Below are 21,058 nucleotides of genomic sequence, written 5' to 3'. Positions count from 1 at the left end.
GACAAAATATGGATAATTTGACACTTGTCAACAATCATGAAGACAAATAACAAAATCTTCAAAGTCACGAGTATATTTTTTTTATATTCATCATTCGTTGTAACAAATCAATGGAATAGATTAAATGTTACATTTAAATCCTTGAAATTATTAACATGCCATTCTGCATTTGTCATTCGTTGTCGTAAATTGCTTGAATGGATTGCAACCACCATTGAATACTCAAGTAAGATAAAAGAGGTGAGAAAGGCTATCTTGAGTATATTACTACACTTTTCTTTTAAGTAAGAAGGTATTTAGAAAGAAAAGTTTTCTCGTTAGAATATTAATTTCCACCAAACAATTAGGGGAATTTATCAACAAAACCTGATATTAGGGTCCCTTAAATAATTTTCCCTACCTTTTTTTCCTATTATTTAGTATGGTGTGCCATGGTGGACTATTATTACAAGTTCTATCCAATTAGATAGTTATCAAGATTCACATTCTCCAGATCACGAAGATTCTTCGGTAGATCCTGACATTCACTATGTGAAGAAATGGAAAAATTCAACACCAAGGTCTGACGAATTTGACTAAAACTAAGAAGAATCGAAGGAATTTGGTGTTGATTTTACCCTTTATTTTTACATAGTGATTTGGACTGTCAAACTCATTTCCATTCATATAATAAATGTATTAACCAACGAGCATTGGGCGCAGTGGCCAAGGCATCCCCTAAAAAAGGGAAAGGTCTTGAGTTCCAACCCCCTTATCAACCACCCACATGGCCTAATTACTTGGTATGTGTGGTTTGTGGGGGTAATACATGTACTTGGGAGATTTGAGTGAGATATGGTACTCTAAGAAACCAATTGTCTCACCCCTATTAATCGGGCCTAAGAGTTTGAAATCCCGTCATAAAAAATAAAAAAAAAGTGTGTTAAAGACAAGTTATGAAGTATTGTAATACGATATTATATTTTTAGATATTCAAATAAGATTGTATTTGATTGTGTCAAAGATTGGGATTAAAGTTATTAGGGATAGAGTTTATATTTACTTATGATTTATTTACTACTCAATTGGAAAAAGCTCCAGATTGGGTCAATTTTCATTTCAAACTTCTTGGATTCAATAATGTCAGGGTAGTAAATTTCAACAAAAAATGACAAAATAGGGCCATTGATGCTATAACAATGCTTATATTTTTCAAGGTCCAGCATATCTTTCTCAAGTGCATAGGTTATTGTTATACCGGCCTCAATGCTTATTATTTTTAATTTTCACAAAAAAAATTATGTATTTTAGTGGATAATCCCCCATTATATTCTTTATTTTCTTGTATATTGTAGATGTTATAGTTATTAGATTGGACTTGACCAGTTTTTCTTTGAAAAATTAAATTATTACAAGAAAACGACTTAGTTTTTTTGGACTAACCACTCAACCTGAAAACTTTTGAAAGATTTCCACGATAGGTCATCCTCAACGATCCAATCCTAATCTTTTATGCCTATCCTAATGGATTGAGCAATCCAAACCAAAATGGGATCATTTTGGTTTGGTGTATAGGTCCAACAGTTACGGATATGTGGATCTTGATTTTTTTCTTAACCAAGATATTCGGGCCTCTTAGACCATTCCAGGGTGAAGCCAGGATTTTGCTAAAGTGTTTTTTTTTTTTTTTTTTTTTCTTTCTTTTAAGACCTTTAGAAAACTTTTTCTTCCTTCTCTACATATTATTAGAATTAAAAAACATTTCTTTTTAATTTTTCTAATCTTTTTTCAAGTTCTTTATAAATGGGTACAAAAAAGAAGGTCATTTTTTTTAGACCCGTGATTAAATGACTCATCAGGCAGCATACTCAATCAACTCATTGATGTGACAAGTTTGAAATTGTAAATATATATATATGTACACAATTGCACTTCCCCATGAAAAAGTATATCCTGAGGGAGCCATATACCCCGACACGGAAAGATCTACGGTTTCCAAACTTGTTCACATCAGTGAGTCGATTGAGTATGCCACCTGACAAATACATTTTTTTTATCAGGCAACTAAGAGTGATTTTTTTTTAAATCTACCCTGGACCACCCGATTTTTCCTCGGGGCACATGGGATCCCATCCCCCACCAAGTAATTTCTGAAATAAATCCGTGAAGAGTATAAGATCCACACCACAATATTCATGGAAATAAGACAGACAGTCTCAATTTCATTTGGCCCTTGAATAGTCCTCGTGATCTAAACTGTGAATCTCGTGGATCATCTATTGGGTTGGGCTCGGAATGCCAGGATCCGCATTTGAATTTTGAACCGTTGTATTAGTTGGAAAAAAAATATAGATCCACAAAAAAGTGGTTTTCTGTCCCCCGCAATGTTTGTTTCCATCTTCTTAGTTCTTTCCGAAAGAAGTGAGTCAACTTGACTAGACAGTCAAAATAGTTGGGACCGAGTTCCCACTTCGCCTTATCAGTTTGTAAAAAAACAGTACACTCGTAGAAAATGGTGGCAACACAACGATGTGCTTTCTCAGGGCGTAGTAGTGGGACTTGACGTTGACTTGACGTTAACTTCAATTTTTCTCTCTAGATGCTTCATAGATTAATGACGAATTAAAGAAAAAAAAAAGTATGGGCATCGACAAACATGACGTATGGGTTAGATTGTATTTGATCAGTAGTGAGTGCGGTTCACAGAACACATCAGCACTTGTGAATTTTGAGTGGATTTTATAAAGCTCACGTGAATCTCATGTTGCATGGTCCAACCATATCGTGTATCTTGCTCACCATATGTGGTCAAAAAATCAATCTGATACTACTCTGAAAAGTGGATGTCCCACTGAATTAGTAAGAAAATTACTTAATGGACTCTGATGGAGTAATTCTTTGTAAATATCCCTAAACTTTTGCGTGGAAATTTGATAGTTCAGTTAGTTAGCCTTTTCTTTCTTAATGCCCCCTCACCCTCTTTCAATTGGTCAAATTGACAATTTGTTGAGAAAAAGAGGAACAATCAAACCAAAAAATAAAACACAAATCACGCATAGAAACACAAAATTTTATGTGATTCTCTCAATATTGAGGTACGTCCACAGATTATATAGATTCCATTATGAAGAGAAAACTCATAGTTACAGATTAGAAACTTTCACCAAAAAGGTGAAATATAAATACGTTAGAAAATCTAACTAGGATTTTACATAATAGTAAAATTACAAAAATACCCTTGGATAATTATAAATTTCTTGTTGATTTACAATACCTCGTTGTTGACCAGTACTATCAGTCTTTACAAACTACAACACAATTTACATTGTTGAGATTGAAGTTTGAACATGAATTAGTGACTACGATTCTAATAGTTGAGATGGACAAATTGAATGGTCAGTCTCAATTATTTGAATCATCAATCTAGACAATTTAAGCTTTGTTTTCTATGGGGGTAAGGGGCATTAAGAAAGAAAGATTCTACTAACTGAATTATTAATTAAGCGACTATCCAAAAGTTTGGATGCATTTAGAAAGAAGTCGCTACGGTAGGGCCCATTAAGTAATTTTCCCAAATTAATTCATTGGGTAGTACATTAATTGGCCATGAATATTTGGACCACCCTGGGGCTAAACAACAAAATTCAAACTAATTGGTGAATTCTAGCCACTAGATTTGTATTTCTTTCCAGCATTATCTTAAGCTCACACAAAAGCCTTTAATTTCCACAAAATTTTTAATGAAAAATTGCTCCCATCTAATTATTATTGATAACCATTAAGATTGATTATCATTCTGCAGGTCCAGCTTTCACTGATTGGGTGAAGTTTTAACTTTCAAAGAGGCAACTCAATTTTTTTTGTTGGAGGAAAGCCAAAGTTTCATTATTACTTAATGTAGCAAGTCAAAAAAAAAAAAAAAAAAAACTTTTCAAGTCTATGGAATTAAACAACCAAAAATAAAGTGTATCACTATCTCTTTCTACAAACAATTAATCCATTTGATACACGTTATTGGATGGACTTCAATTATAAATACCACTCGTTTTGGGCTCATAGATTAAATGTAAGAGACTTAATTTACTGAAGAGTTTGAGCTTTTGGGAACTTTTGAATTTAAGAGAAAGGACTCTGTCCTTAGAGATGGTGAGGAAACCTGCCTGCAGTGAGAAATCAGGTTTGAAGAGAGGGTCATGGAGTCTTGAAGAAGATAAGAAGTTGACTGCTTACATTATGAGATATGGCCATTGGAACTGGAGAGAGCTTCCGAAATTTGCAGGTAGGAATGCATATATATATGTAATTAAAGTCTAATAATTTTCATTAATGGGAAGATATATTTATAAAGAACTTCAATTATAATTATTTTAGTAGTCTTGAATTTCATGAGTAAATATTTGTATCTAATAAATATGTAAAGAAAATTTGATGTATTATGTAGTGCTACCAAATTAATATTAGGACAGTTTTATGAATGAATTGGTTTTAATTCTTGATTTCCTTCTGCAGGTTTGTCAAGATGTGGGAAGAGTTGTAGGCTAAGATGGATGAATTACTTGCGTCCAGATATCAAAAGAGGGAACTTCAGTAAAGAGGAAGAAGAAATCATCATCAACTTACATAAATCGCTCGGTAATAAGTATGTATTAGTTAATCTCAGAATTTTTTTTTTTAACAAAGTTATGGAAGATCAACTTCAAATCTAATATAAAATTTTCCTGTAAAATTGTACGTTTTGTATCCTAACAATCACTGCAAACTAATATATATACTAGTACATAATTCTTGTGCAGATGGTCTACAATTGCAGCAAAATTACCGGGAAGGACAGATAATGAGATAAAAAACCACTGGCACACCCACTTAAAGAAATGCTTGAAACAAAATCAGACAGCAACAGAGGAAGCAAAACTGAATTCAATCAGAGTATCCGAAGGAAAAAATGAATTTGATCAAACCTCATGCTCCTCATCCAGCATGGATTCAACTGTTACTTGGAAAGACAATGTTAGAGATTCAAATAGCAATTTCCAGGAAACACTTGAAGAACTTGATACAAGTTTCTGGACTGAACCATTTATAGTAGAAGATTCATTCATGCAAGAAAGTTTTATGGAAACTTTGTATCCATTTGGTTTCTGCAATGATGACTTCACGGATTACTGTTTCAACTAATCGATGCTAGTAGAATTGTCGGAACTCTAGTAGCTAATTCGATGTTCATTAAGACCTCTTTCTTGCTGAAATTTGGACCATGTTCTTAGTGTCCCAGTTTTGACAGATGGGGATGAAGAGTGAAGGGATTTGATTAAGGTTGCTTTAGTTTGGAATTATTAGATAAATTGTATTACATTAATCTTCAATGTGTAATACTGTAGACACCCCATTTTTGTATTTGTCTGATTAATCAACTCATCAATTCGATTGCGACGATTCCCAATGATGGATGAATATTCTAAAGTTTATTAATTACTAAATGTGTTTTTAAAGCTCGGATAAAATATTTCAAACAAACAAACTTTGAAAACCATACTACTTTAAGAAAATATGATCCAAGACATAGAAATCATCATTTTGAGATAAAAAGAAGTTTTAGAAGAAAAATCAGTATAAAAAAATGATCAAATTATCAAAATACCCATGATATCAAAACACCCCTAAAAGCTATATTACGTTTAGGAAAACCATTTCGAACACTTAAAATAATAAACTAAATTCAAATAAACTGTTTCGTCAATTTTCACAAAATTCGATAAAATTACCAACATACCCCTCATAGGGTCTACGATCATTTCACATTAAAAACCCAGAAGTAATATAAATCAATACTCTCATTCAATTCCTTACAAAAAAATAATTTCAAAACATCGAAAAACAACCGTTCAACGCAAAAATCCTCTTTGAAGGTAAAACGATAATTTTTCAACCTTAAAATTTAAAATTTTGAAATTAATAATTAAAATATTAATTATTGTAAAGTGAAATCTTAATAAATTAAATTAAAATTTGTTGAACAAATAAATTCAATTAATCAAGCCCATGAGTCAAATTTTAAGTAATGGCCCATTTGTTCAAGTGGGGCCCACCTGACATTAATAAAACTCTTCACTAAAGGTCCCAAAGAGTTTATAATAATTTAATAAAGAACTCTCCATTAAGAGGTTCTTCAAAATTAAATAAATTCTCATTCTACATAAATTTAAAAATTCAAATAAAACCTAATTGAATCCTAATCTAAACAACTTAACAGATTAGTTAAATATAAACCTTATCTCTAAGAAACTTAATCAAATCATAATCTTATCACAAAACTCTTTAAAATGGAATCTCCACAACCTTATTTTGTAGGTTAGGAGAAACCTTAGAAAATCAAGGTCAAAAATCCTCTAGATACTTCTCAAAACCTTAAATCTGAAGTCCCAAGTCAATATGTAAACCTCAAGCCTTAGTTTTCAACCTAAAAAACACTTAGAAACTCGAAAAACATCCAAAAAATCAGTAAAACATCTAGACTTAGAAGAATGCAATCTCATCTCGAAGATCAAAAGCAGATCTAGCAACAAAGATAAAATGAGAAGATTCATATGAAGAACGCTAATCGCTAGTTTCTAAGGGAATCGATCATCGTAATCATTCAAGTAAAAGAAAAAGTAATTTTTATTTAATTTTTTTAAGACTATTTTGTAATGTAAATATTTGAGAAGAGTAAAGATCGATTTTTGACGAGTAGGATTGGTGCCTAACACCTTCCAATCCCGTAACCTCATCCCCGTACCCGTAATTCTTTCACAGTTTAGTATCTCTTATCCATTTAGAATCAATTTTTTATTCCTATACCATAAAAATAGGTGGCGAGTCCCAAAAAAAAGGAAAATCGAATCCGTACTCGTGGATCAAGGACTCTTTCAAATACTAATGTTACTAGTAAGCTAGAATGTAGTTTGACAGCAAGCGAGAATGCAATGAAAAAGAACTTTTATATATGTACCAACCATGCAAAAAGGAGAATCATGAGATGATATATTACGATTAAAATTTCTTACTTAAGGGAAATATTAATGTGTATGCCCTGACTTGCCTTATAAAATAATTGAGTCATGATAATATGACTCACCAGGTGGCCTACTCAATCGACTCCCTAAGGTGGACAAGTTCGAGAACCGTAGTTCTATATGACTCGGGATACATGGCACTCTCGGGATACCCTTTTTTTATGAGGAAGTGCAATCGTATATCCCTAGGTGTACAAATCTACCCACGTCAGGGAGTCAATTAAGTATGCCACCTAGCAAGTCATATTATCATGACTCAAAATAATTTTCTTTTATATAAGAGTCGTGATAATTTGACTGCCTCACCCCCACGTGGCATACTCAAAATACTCTCTTAAGGTGACATGTGTGATAATCATAGCTTTTTTTGTCTCGGGATACATATATGCACATCCCCATAAATATGTGCAAATGTGTATCCCGAGGAACAAAGATCTATGGTTCTAGCACATGCCATACCAAGCAAGTCTTTTGAGTATGCCATTGGGGAAGTAAAAAACTCATTACTCTTTATATAATTCTACTTCCTTACTTTTTAAGTAACACACACACACACATTACTCCTAAGAATGACTCATGAAAAAAAAACACATGATCCCCACTCTTTAAACACAAAATCTAATGGTTGAGATTTATCCTTGGGATAAGTATATCCGAGATTTGTGTTATCCAAATACTCATATATCTCAACCATTGGATTTTATATATAAAGGGTTGGGATCATGTGTTTAATTTCATGAGTCAGTTTAATTTCATGAGTCATTCTTAGGAGTCAATGGATCCCAACCCTATATATACATACACACATACGCTAGAGTTTGCCCCGAGCTTATCATCTTTGGGATGAAGGGGATGAAAGCGGAAAAATAATAATAAAGTTGGAGAGGTATACTTGGATATGAAGGTACAAGAAGAAAGACAATAAAATTAAAATTTTCCTTGAGATACATATTTTATTATAGAGTTTGACTAGCCTTATTAAGTTAATAAGATTTCAATTCTTACTAAAGGTCATTGATCTCACCTTGTGGCATCCGAAAATATGATCCAATCCCACACAATTGTAGAGGACAAAATTCCATTAACTTTGAAAAAAAAAATCACCATTGAATTCTAATTTTAAATTTTGGAGTTCTGTGAAAGTTCAATAGCAATCCATTTTCAAAACCTTTGATCAAGACCAATTTTTATTTTTATTTTTTGAATTTTTTTATATTTTAGTCTTTCCATGAAATCTAGAGGACTATAGTGTTCAATTGCCAATGTGGTAATCCATTTGTATTAAGGTTTCTATATTGAATCCCAACTTGCTTCCACCCTTGAATTATATAATTCAGGAAATAGGTTAAGTATCATTGTAACGTACACACTAAATCTATTCCCAAACAAAGGATAAAATGATTCAATACTTTATTGATCAATAAATCTATTTAAGAATCTTGCATGATTATTATGAGATGGTTAAGGCCCGTGTGGATACCCGGAGTCAAAAGCTCTCTGTCAAACAGCGGGAGTCAAACCTCTCCATGGAAGGACGTGTTTTTGGAATTTCTCAACAAAAAAAAAAAAAAAAACAAAAACCTCTTTACGCAAGAGACACGGGACATATGCTTTTGATATCTAACCACCGTCTACCTCCTAGCAAAAGCTAAAAGTACCTGAGGACCATATCCAAATGCAATGCAAGTTTCCTAACGGTATTGACTTATACATATGGATTTTACAAAAAGCTAAGCTTAACCATGTCTTAACATTGAATTCAAGTCATTTATAGTCAGTATTTCCATCTAAGAAAAGAATTTGTGGAAAACAAATGCCGTAGAGCAGGATCAATTTGATGCCACCAAAAACGTTTCCATTAGGGTACAAAAGTCCAAATTACAATATTCTCAACGTGAATGTACATTACATGGGACATCCCCTTTCCTTTCCTTTGATTAAGTAAAGAATTTGGTAATATGCAAATCACAAATCCGATGGGTAAAAGGAAAATTCTTCCCCAAGCAGTCTCAATTCCCATTCAAAAGGAGTAAATGATAATTATTAACCAAATGCGAGCTTCTACTCTCAAAAACTTTCCTTGGGAATGAAAAAAAATATATATATATAGAGGCATATTGGCTTGCCCACATGGGTGTAATTAGATGGTGAAGTGGGTCTCATTTCACAGACAACATTAGAGAGACAAGGTTGGGAGAAAAAAGAGTGATTTTTTGCTCACAATGCTTTGAACAGCCCAATGGCCGTTTCACATGTAGTGTGAATGACATCAACAATGAGAGAGAGAGTTTATCTTTCTTGCCCATGGTGAAAAGAAAAAAAAAATATTCTAATCAAATCACCTTGTGACATTCAAAAACACGATCCGATGAAATGGGGTTGTAGAGGAAAAAATTATATGAATTTTAAAATAATAGTTCTTTTTCACTATTGAATTTTATTTTTAAATTTGGGTGCTTAGTAGACGTTGATTTTCAACACATTGGATCAAGCTCAAAAAAAAATTTATATATTTTTTTAATATGAATATTTTCATGAAATCTAAAAGGCTATGTTGTTGGATTGTCAATGTGAAAATCAATGTAGACCTAACGACTCTTTTTAAGATTTCAAATTTTAAAAAATAAATATATGGGCAAAGGACGTGTAGGGGTGTCAATGGGTCGGTTCCGGTTCAGTTCTTATGAATATTGGAACCATAACCTTTATGTTTTATCAATTCTGGTTCTTGTCGGTTTCGGTTTCAATTTTAAAATAAGTGTAACCAGAACTGTAACCATAAAAAATCACAAGTACCCGTCAGTTCTGGTTCTCAAGAATCGAATGAGAAAAGTTATTTCAAAATCATTAACAATAATAAAAATTCCTTCTAAAAAATAACATATTATTTGTGAAGTTTCAACTTAATAATAATTTGTTCCACTAAAATGATGATTTAATGACTTTTATTTTCAAATATTAAAATTTATTTCCTTTACAAGCTATAAATTTAAAAAGAAATGACTCATCTTAACTTCAAATATTTAGTTTATATGAAATTTGAAGAACTTTATATCATATATGTTAATTTTAAAATATAGGATTACCTTGAATCATGTATAATGTAAAAATAAATGAAAAAAGTTAATCGGTTCCAAGTGCCCACGAGTACCCATCGGATAGAACCTAATGGTTTCGGTTACTATTGGTTCAGTTTCATATTAGACCTGACTCTAATCGGTTCCAATAAAAAGGAAACCGAAATCGAGGTTTTCAATTTCAATTCCGGCTCGATTTTGGGTAAATGGGTACCCATTAGCACCCCTAGATGTGCCGGCAAGTGAAAAACTTTTTCTCTATTGCTGATGTCATTTGCACCACATGTCAAATGGCAGTGAGCAAAATGTCACTCCAAGAACAGATCTGTCTATATGGCTTAAAGTTGGGTCCCGTTCAGCAACAAACATTTTGGCAAAACATTTTTCAAAACATGGGTTAGAGGTTTTGGAATGGGCTGATTTTTGGTGAGGATGATCTCTACGGTGAGGAGATGATTCTCACCAAAAATCAGCCCATTCCAAAACTTCTAGCCCCATGTTTACAAGTTGAAAAATCGTGGACCGTCCATTTTTTGTAAATCATTTTTGATGGGTTACAAGTTTTGGAGTGGACTGATTTTTGGTGATAATGATCTCCTCACTGTAGAGATCATCCTCACCAAAAATCAGCCCATTCCAAAACTTCTAACCCATATTTTGAAAAATGTTTTGCCAAAATGTTTGTTGCTGAACATTTCCTGTAAGTTTTAGATAGGGCTGTTTTTTTTATGAGGACGACCAATAAGGTGAGGAGATCATTAGCACGTAAAATCAGCCCAATCTGAAACTTTTAGGCGATATAGGACAAACTTTGTCTGCTGAACGCTACCCAGAAGAATTACCTTCCCTAATTGTCTGAACCAGTCGGATCAAGTCCAATTTTTGTTCCTTGGAAGCTCTCTTTTAAGAAAGCCTAAGCTTCATGGGATGTACAAAGGCCTACAACCACATTCTAAACCCTTGAGATGAGGTGTGCAGTAATGAAGCTATTCAAAAGCCTGTCTTCTGTTGTGTTAGGTGTATCTTATTCTGCAGATTAATGCGTGAACTATTTTTGTTACACCTTTCTCTCAAAGGAGGATAAGATCTCTCTTTAAATAGAAAAATGTAGCTGAGTTTTACGAAGAGTTGGTTTCCTTCCCTAATAGATTAGGAAATTAACTAATTCAAGAATAGAAATACATATGAATACAAAACTGAAACATAAACTACCAAAAATAATTGTAACATATCTAATCATATTTAGAAGATAAAGAAAGAATTAGAGATGCTTAGGACTCTTCTAGAGATTTCTTGAACCCATTATTGCACAATAGATAAACATTCTAGTTTCTCTAGATTATAGATTTTTACGACTTCCAGAAATTTTTTGAATAATGGGTTAAGTGATCACATTGCATGAACATACCTTTATTAGTGGCTTCATGTAATGGGATCTGATCATTAGTAATGTAATGACTTGATTAACATTCTTCTTATCTTTTCCTATAATTGATCAATATTAATAGAACTTAGTTTGATGTTGGCATTTTTATTTAAGTCATTTTATTGTCGGTTAGGGACTGGGTTTAGGTAGGGAAGAGAACACAATGCTACTTATTTCTTCCAAAGTCCGTGAATAGTTTGGTCGAGATGACACTTGTTATAACTTTGGTGTCTATGGTTTTCAAGTCCAATAGCTATATCAAAGGTAATGAGTAACACTGCTTGGGGATACCCCATAATTTATAATAATTGAAAGAGAGAGAGAGAGAGAGAGAGAGATCAAAGGTGCATAAATATTCCCTTAACACTTTATTTGAAGCATTGTAAGAGCATTTCATAATTCATAGTAATAGAGTATTTACTGCAATGTATCCTACTCCATACTCTCTTACATATCAACTTCTTTGTGGATTGCAATCTCAAAGGCAATACTACATTCATGGTTATTGGTATATATAATATTAGGAGAACACAGAGAAAGAAAATGGATGTAATATAGTCTCTTATAAATCCAGACCAAATCAACCTTATTTTAATCCCTCCATTCTTCCACAACTGTGAAAAGTGGGACACTTGAACACGGTTTACATTCCATTAGAAATGCACGCTTTAATAGAGGTCAAACAGTTCTACTGGAATCAATTGGTTGGAAAAATAATCTGTGCAGTCGTCGCTGTAAAAACCAAATGGATACAAGTTTTCTATAAAATTCTCTTGCGTGAATGAGTCTCCTACTATAAATGGTTCAGTCCAGAAACTTGTATCGAATTCTTCGAGTGTTTTCATTAAATTACTATTCGAATCTGTGACCTTGCCATTGCAAAATGTAATTGAATCCTTACTGGATAAGGAGCTTGAGCTTTCTGAATTTGGGTGTGTTGCGCAATTTAAATACATATTGGATTCTGATTCTCTCTCCTTATCAGCTTTGCATTCGGATACTTTGATCGAATTCACTTTTGCCTTCTTTGAGACAGTCCGATTTTTTTTGAAGCTTTTCTTTAAGTGGGTGTGCCAGTGGTTTTTTATTTCATTATCTGTTCTTCCTGGTAACTTCGCCGCAATTGCAGACCATCTGTACAATAATTATGTAATAATATTCTATTAGTTTCAAATGATTTTTAAGCTAAAAAAATTATATAGGATTTTAATTAATCCTCATAAGCTTTGCAAAATCTATTTCTAGGAACTATATATAGATTGTGATCGATCAGTCGATACCTATTACCGAATGATTCATGTAAGTTGATGATGATTTCTTCTTCTTCTTTAGTGAAGTTCCCTCTCTTAATATCTGGACGAAGGTAATTCATCCATCTGAGCCTACAACTCTTCCCACATCTTGATAAACCTATGGAAGGAAATCAAGAATCAAAAACCAATTCATCTCAAAAAACAAGACTAATATATCAAAGAATCATAAATGAAGTTCTTTTTAAACAAAAATTGGGCTCATAAATTTTAATCCTACCTGCGAATTTCGGAAGCTCTCTCCAATTCCAATGGCCATATCTCTTAATGTAAGCAGTTAACTTCATATCTTCTTCAAGACTCCATGACCCTCTTTTCAAACCTGTTTTCTCACTGAAGGCAGTTTTCCTCTCCATCTCTAAGTAGATATCCTTCTCTTGAATTCTAAAGTTTCCAAAAGATCAAATTAACACCTTAACAAAGCCTCTTACATGTAGTCTATGAGACCAAATTGACTGGTATATATATTTATACTTGAAGCCGATCCAAAAACTTGTATCAAATAGTTTGTCTATATGGTCCATCCAAGAAGTTACCATTTAATATATGAGTTGAAAAAGCTCCCAATAAAATAAAGATAATAATTAATTAATTGGGCTATCCTGTAATTTGTTGCCCATCACTTTCTCAGTGCATGATAATTGATCAGACAGTCAGATTTACAACAATTAGTTAATTTTTTTGTTGACCAGTAGTCCTCCAATGCAACATCAGTATCATAGTACCCTATCTATCCTCTTAAATAAAATTTTAAAATATATAATATATACAGACTAGAAGATGATGTCATGGTGCAACCATCAGCAGTCCCAAAGATTATTGGTAAATAAATACAAATTAGAACAAAAAATAATTGAGTAGTGTTTCTTTCTTATAAGAAAGAGTAAAAGGTTTCACACCTATTTTAGTCGTATTTCTATATTGTACTTTAATAACGTGAGACTCTCAGCCCATTTCACACTATCTCATGGAAGGCATGGTAGACCATAAAGACAGTCTACGAACAACTTGATGATAGGTATTTCTGGAAGGAAGTGGGATCCACCGTTCAATGGATCCCACTTGAAAGTTTTATACGGTCAAGATGCAACCTATCAATTTTGTTGACTAATTGCTTTGGATGGTTTATTGGAATCCACTGGATGTGATTCATAACATTTCAAATTAAGGAGTGCACGTGCTGCACGATGGTATGACCATCATTCTCAACTAATGGTTATGCTATATGTCCTTTCATTTGCAGACACGTGGTCAACTGTAGACAATAAGAAAGAAAGGAACCTTTTTAACTTCCAAAATTATTAGATGGGAGAAAAACACAGCCGGTGTGGTTGGGGCAATCCTTGGAATAACTTATCATTTCGAGGTACGCGAGGTTTCTTGTCAAAAGAAGGGCAATTAAGAATTTCCCAAAAGAAAATGACTTCTAGAAGAACTTTCTCACGCCTTTACACTACGTGTAAATTGAAAAATTCGACAGAAAAAATTAACGGGCTAAGGCTCACGAATTTTAGAAACTAAATTTTGACGATCTAGGACCATCGAAATTTTAGATATTCCTAAATTTGACAGCTTAGAGTTATTGAATTTCTCCCATCTTTCATTAATTTGATAGTTTCAGTTCGTTGAAAAAAGAAATTTGATAATGAAAATTTTGACGCCATTTCGACACCTTTGTCCGTCGAATTTATTAAATTTGACAGTCCAAGGCCATCAAATTTGGGCTTTTTTCACATTCTACTTGACCATGATACTATTATACTCGATTGGAATTCAATTAATGTATTGAGTCTAGGTGAGTCATTTTGAAAATGCATTAAGTCGCGAGTTGTTAGACTACTAGAAGTTTGTCAATGCCTACGGAAGGAGCATCCTTTTTGGGATAAAAGGAGAAAAAGATAAAAGATAGTAAAGTTAGATATATATTACTAAAAAAATGGAGAAAAAGATAAAAGACAATAAAATTGAGGGATATTATTGAACATAAGATTGTGTGAATTCCACTCATTTGTCTTAATCTTTATATCTCACAAAATCATGAACGGAACCAATTAAGATTGTGTCAATGTAAAAGTAATTAAGAGTGGGAAAAACTTTTGTAAGAACAATCAAGATTGAAAAAGTTTTTGAAGGGAGTAATAGTGATGAATTTTTTTTATCTGTCGTTATTATTTGTCGCAATAACTCATTAATCATAATAGACTTTGAAAATTCACTTGGGAGTAAGTGTTTCTACTGTAAATCTGTCTCTGCATAAAACTGTAGCAAAGTGGGGTCCATCATTGTAAAAAATCAAAGATGGTAAAATTGGAAAGATATTATAAAAGGGAGAGGAGAGAGGAAATACAATAAAGTTGAAGGAAGTAAAGAGGAAAATAGTAAAATGGGATAGTGTAGGTCTCATTCTACTGGAACTGAAGTGGGGCATTTCTACCTCACAACTGTAATTGGAGTTGGACCCACTGTTGTATTTTATTATATAACTATGTAATACTTTTGTTGAGAACAAAAAAATATTTTCTTATTTAAAAATATTTAAAAATAAATAAATATTTATATACTTTTAGTTGACTTAGTTAACCCAGATCGAAAGCTTCAATTTCACTCAATGGACATTCTATTCAAATTGGGTTTTCGAGTTTTAAAATTGACTTGAATGGTACTTCCTACATGTTTCGTATTTTAGTGTATATTTTAGCATAATTAATATTTTGGTATGCGACAAGAATTTATTACGAGATTAATTCAAATAAGATTTCAAACTGTATATTCAATTGGTCATCTGAAAATTCAGTTAAAAAGATGCAGAACAAAAAAAATGTAATGCAAAAAATAATTAATTTGGTATAATTCAAGTTCAACCATGTAATATTCCTCACTCTGTAAGTGTGAAATCTAGTGGTTGAAACTTTTTACGAGATACATATTACCAAGATACATGTAAAGCCTAGATCGAGTCCTCATTTGAGTCATGTGTACTACCACTTTAGGCCAAATTAATGACACCTCAGCCCTCTGGATTTCATCGTCTAAATTGGATTTGAAAGAAAAGAAAAAAAAAAAGATTTTTTGTTTATAAGATCTTGAGTTTGAAAATGGCCACTAGACTCCCAAATTTAAAATTTGAATCTAATGGGAAAAATATATTCTTTTTTATTTTAACTTTTTTTTTTAAAGTTCATAGAGTTAAGTTTATGTTCTATAATCATGTGGCACCCTAATACTGTGTTTGGATAGGGGTGTTGGCTTTTGTTTTATTGTTAGGAATCATAATGGCGAAATAATCACAATTGGTTTGGGCTGCTCTAACCATTCGGATATCATTGCATTCGAGATGGAAGCTATTCTTAAGGGATTGAATTTTCTTAGAACAAATGATTTTTGAAAAATCATTGTTAATTTAGATTCATTGGTTGCTATTCAAAGTATGTTAGATAAGTGGAATTCGTCTTGAAAGTTGACAAATCTTGTTCGAGATATTCAAAGAACTATACTGAGTTTTGACTCAATTGATATGGAATTTGCTTGGCGTGAATCTAATAGAACTACTGATTGGCTCGTTCAGAAGGGAGCTACAAATAGTGAGAATTTCAATTTCTTGATTTCTTCTAATATTCTTGTTGATTTGTATAATGTCCTCCTAGAGGATCAGACCTCTTGTGGCATTGGCCTCTTTTAATAAATCAGGGTGAGGCTCTTTATAGCCTCAACTTACCGATAAAATAAAATGAAAACACTTCGTTTAGGTTGAGAGAAGTGGAGAGAAGAGAACCCATTAAGATAAGATAAGAGAAGAGAAGATAAACCCAATTTCTCTCCACCATGTTTGGATTGATAAGAGAAAAATTATAACTACTTTGAAATTTTAAAAAGTCTTAAAAGAGATCTAGGGGTAGGGTTGAAATTATAAAATATTTTAAAAGGGATTTTCTCCATTTCTCTCAGCTTCTCTCCCCTTTTGGAAAGAAAGAAAATCCACATTGCTTTCTCTACTCTACTCTACTCTACCCTTCTCTTCTCTCCCAATTTAACAACCCAAACAAAATAAATGGAGAGAAACTCATTTATTTATTTCTTCTCTTCTCTCCATTTCTTGCAATCCAAACACAACATAAGGATCACCTATCTACATGGACTGCATGTTCATGTATCACCCATAAATACAAACGGGTATCATTTTGATATTTACAAAATGTTATTTTAGCTTTTATCCTTTTGTAAAAGAAGTTTTTTTAACATGCATAGTGTCAGTCTACTTCTCCTCTTTTATAGTGCAACTTCAAATGTTGTCCAACTCTTCCCACATGCAAATGAATTATATGATTAATTTGAGTATGATTAAAATATTTTGAACATAAGCTGAAGAAAATAATTGAAATCTGAAATTTTCATTGTTGTACTCTAAAATAATATAGAACCACTTTACAACTAAGAACAATATGAAGTTTTCAATGAGCACATCGCAATATCATCTTTTTGAAGATCATTCCTAAAGTTCACCGGCATCCACTGTTTTTTTTTTTTTTTTTTTTGGTTCTTTGTCAACCATCAAAGTAAGTTATGAGAATCGTTTTAATTTGAAAAGGTATTTTGAGCATCTGTAATCTTTTGTTAAGGTGATTAGTCGAGAAAAATTTACTAACTGGATTGTTAAGTTATTTATAAACAAAAAAACAAGAGCAATAACTTATGTTTAAAATAAAAAAACACAAAGTCATTAAAATCTATTAAGTAAATTTTTTTTATAAATCAAAATGTTGTTGCACCCTATGATTGGCAATACTGTTAGAGTGCTGATTTTCTGTCAATACTCGAATGATGTGGCATGAATGTGGAATCATAGATTGTTTTCCTCAAGATATACAATTGCACATATTTCTTTATGTGTGCAATTGTATATAGTGAGCAAAAAGATCTATGATTCCGCATCTGTGCCACGTCAGCCGAGTACCGAGCAGCAGTGAAGACTTTCGAGTTAGAAAATCATTATTCATATTATAAGATACCTGTACGTTTTGAATTTATCATTAATCTATTAAGCTCCTAGATTCTAGGGAGAAGCATTGAAGTCAAAGTCAGTCTTAAGCCAACACCCTCAGAGTTCACATTGACATAAAGCCAAGTGGGAACTGTGTCTCAACATTTCAAACAAACAATTTGACCGTGTGGACTGAGTTCAACCATAGAAAAAGCAAGTATTTGTGTGGAACCGCAAGCCAAAATCTTTTGACCCACTTTTTTGGCCTATTAAATTCAAGAGGGACCCAATAGTGGACTTCAATTCCGCGGACTAGTACATTATGATTCATGTACCAGATCACGAGGATTATTCAATATCCCTGAGCCATGGGGCTGTTAGTGTCATTTTCATTATACATTTCCATGCTACTACCAGGAATCATCATCATCATCATCATCAAATCATCATCATCAAAGCCTTAATTTAAAACACTAAACCGATGACTGGACCAAGTATTTGTTAAATTTGTCGAACCTTGATTCACTTTTGTTGGATCCATATATGTTTACTAAAACACTTGAAAATATGTAATGCATTTTTTTTCCGTAAAATACTTTTATTTACATATGTAAAAGAATAATTCTCAACTTAGAAATCGATGGTTCATTCGTCGAACCACTTGTTCAGTCTAGTTTTTAAAACACTGGTGAGAGTGGATGGCTGTACTCCCAAATTTAAAATTTAAATTCTACCGTGCAAAATTTTATTTCAAATATGTTTTTTTTTTTTTTTTTTAATTTATTTACTTTATTTTTGGAGAGAGAGAGAGAGGAGGGAAATTCGACAGCCATGTGGCAGTAGATAGTGTTTTTGAGTGCCACATGAACATGCAGTCCATATAGATCGGTAATCTTTTGATCCAAATAACCCCATTCCCTTATGTTAAAATTTAGGGTTGAAAGAAATCCTTTCTTTTCATTTTGTAAATCGATATTTAATTACATGATATTGTAATTAGAAGTGCAACTTGGTGCGGTTCAAACCAAGAACCGAACCAAACTGATAGTTTTGGATTGGTTTGGAACAAGTTGCTATTCTATTGTGAATTTAGAAAATGGAGAACCAATCAATTTGGTTCAATTTAAGGCTCGTATAGGACCAAACCTTATAAAATAAATAAATAAATAAATTTATTCCATAATATGAATTATTTTAGGAGTTAGGATATAGATTATGACTTCTTTGGGGATAAATTAATGGTTGTTTTTTTTTTTTTTTTATGAATAAATTAATGATTTATCATACAAATTTCTTTTGTTTATTATTTATTTATTTTACTGTCGTTTCCAACTAAGTTTATTGGATATTGGCAACCCTTGGAACCAAACTGACCTTAGTTTGGTTTGGGTTGGTTCAGTGCAGTTCTGGATGTTATTTAATGGAATCGGCCAATGTTGGTTTGGTTTCGATTTAGCCTCAAACCGATCCAATTTGCACCCCCAGTTGTAATATGTATTTGATTACATTATATTATATAAATCTTATTACATGATTTTGATTAACGAATTCAAGTGAGGGTTCAGGTAAAAATTTGGGTGATCCAAATTTCAGGTGAGAATCAGATTCCAATATTCACCTAAAATTTGGATAGCAAACTCATATTCAGGTGTGTAAATATGAATTTGGGTATGGGGTCGATGGAGGTCTAACCTGAACCATTGCCAGCCCTACTCTAAAGGTCCAAAATAAATAGAGTATTTTGGGACTAACTAGTTGCACACCACTCAGTACCAATTGCACTTCATTACAAAAACCCCTTGCACTCAAAAAGAAAGAAAAAAAAATGTTGCATTTCTTTTTCCCTTCCTCTTCTTTAGCCATCCACTCAAAAATCGTTGCTTGTTAAAAATTTGCACAAAAAAGACTTAGGCCAATATTTTGTCAAGTTTATGAAGGGATCAAGACACGTTTTCATTAAATAAAACTATTTTAACTCAATCAATTAATCAATAAAAAATTTAAATATCTTAAAACAAAAAGGACAAGTAGAACTACGAATATAAGCAATTAATTTATCCTGATCAAGTGCAACGTTTTGGTTAAGAGAGTTACATAAAATGAAAAAAAGTTATTTTAAAGATTGGTGTGCAATTGGTCGGTCAAAATAACTTTTGATGACAGAAACAATATGGCTGCAACCTGGGCAGGTTGGGGGGTCAACCCAGGCTCAACCCATGTTGTAGAACCCTTGACCTGAGCTCAATTCAACCCAGCCATCAAGTTAGAGCTCATTAACCCGAGCTCAACTCAAGAATGAGATTCTAAAATCGGGTTGAATTCGCGTTAGCCCAAGTTAGGTAATTTTGGGTGGGTTGGATGGGTCTAATTTCATTTTGATCAACATATACATTTTATTTTATATCTTAAAAAATAAATACAATAAAAAAAAAAATCACTAATAAATAAATTTACACACAACCTCGAAATCCATTAATTTTTATGTTATAATTTTTTTCTTAATTTTACAAATATATTTAGGAAGATAAAACTATTTTTTTTAAAATATATTTATATGTAAATATATAACATCGGGTTAGGGTTGAGATTTCCTAACCTAGACTCAATTCATTTTCCATATAATCCAACCCGGGCTCGCCCATCAATCGTGTTGAGCCCGGGTTGAGTTCGGGCTAGCCCACCCAAGTTGCAGCCCTAAGGAACAATAGGATGATGGACAATTAGTCCTATTCCATGTCTATATTTTCTTTGTTTGATGTGCAACCTCACGGAAATCACAAAGCTGCCTCAATTATTCACCTAACCTTAAAATGTAGATGAGGAGAGTAATGAGAAGAAATAAAGAGAAATCTTGTTGGCAGTCTATGCTGTTTAGGACAATGGACAACTTGTTAGAGGTCCAGGGCATAAAATGATCAGTCTGATCCAAGTGATTTTAATATGATTTGAATACGATCAGTCAAATGTGGTTGAGTCGGACCTGATTTAAAGGGCGAAATCGTGTCAGAAATATTGCCTTTTGACAGGTAAGAGATGGCCGTGGTATATGAAACAAAGCAATTAAAGAGTCACTGATGTGCTTTAGGAAAACCCCAAGTTCAAAAGTTAAATGAGTTCACATCCTCTGATGAAGTTTGTTATTCCCCAAAAAGCCAAGAATTCGAATTTGAATTCTTTAAGAAAATGAAAAATAAATAAATAAATAAAAATTGGTTTCAGGAGAAAATCAGTTTTCC

The 21,058-nt window shown here is 32.6% G+C and overlaps 1 protein-coding gene and 1 pseudogene across 2 annotated transcripts; one reads left to right on the top strand and one right to left on the bottom strand.

Moving 5' to 3' along the window:
* The first annotated feature begins 4,058 nt into the window (after positions 1 to 4,058).
* Positions 4,059 to 5,391, top strand: LOC147392100 (transcription factor MYB4-like). Of its 2 annotated transcripts, none has more exons than XM_086459217.1 (3): positions 4,059 to 4,258; positions 4,489 to 4,618; positions 4,773 to 5,391. In XM_086459217.1, the coding sequence occupies exons 1-3, from the start codon at positions 4,123 to 4,125 to the stop codon at positions 5,152 to 5,154; spliced, it is 648 nt and encodes a 215-aa protein (XP_086315343.1). In that variant the 5' UTR covers positions 4,059 to 4,122; the 3' UTR covers positions 5,155 to 5,391. The 2 variants fall into 2 exon arrangements, with proteins under 2 accessions (XP_086315343.1, XP_086315344.1); XM_086459218.1 differs by having other exon boundaries at positions 4,489 to 4,611; positions 4,773 to 4,974.
* A 6,811-nt stretch (positions 5,392 to 12,202) lies between these two features.
* On the bottom strand, positions 12,203 to 13,200 carry LOC147392099 (transcription factor MYB15 pseudogene; annotated as a pseudogene).
* Positions 13,201 to 21,058: the final 7,858 nt, after the last annotated feature.

This window comes from Akebia trifoliata, chromosome 11, assembly GCF_017979445.1.
Source record: "Akebia trifoliata isolate Shusen 1 chromosome 11, ASM1797944v1, whole genome shotgun sequence".
Lineage (NCBI taxonomy): Eukaryota > Viridiplantae > Streptophyta > Magnoliopsida > Ranunculales > Lardizabalaceae > Akebia > Akebia trifoliata.
Note: the sequence above shows the minus strand (reverse complement) of the source record. Positions and strands in the feature narration are given on the sequence as shown.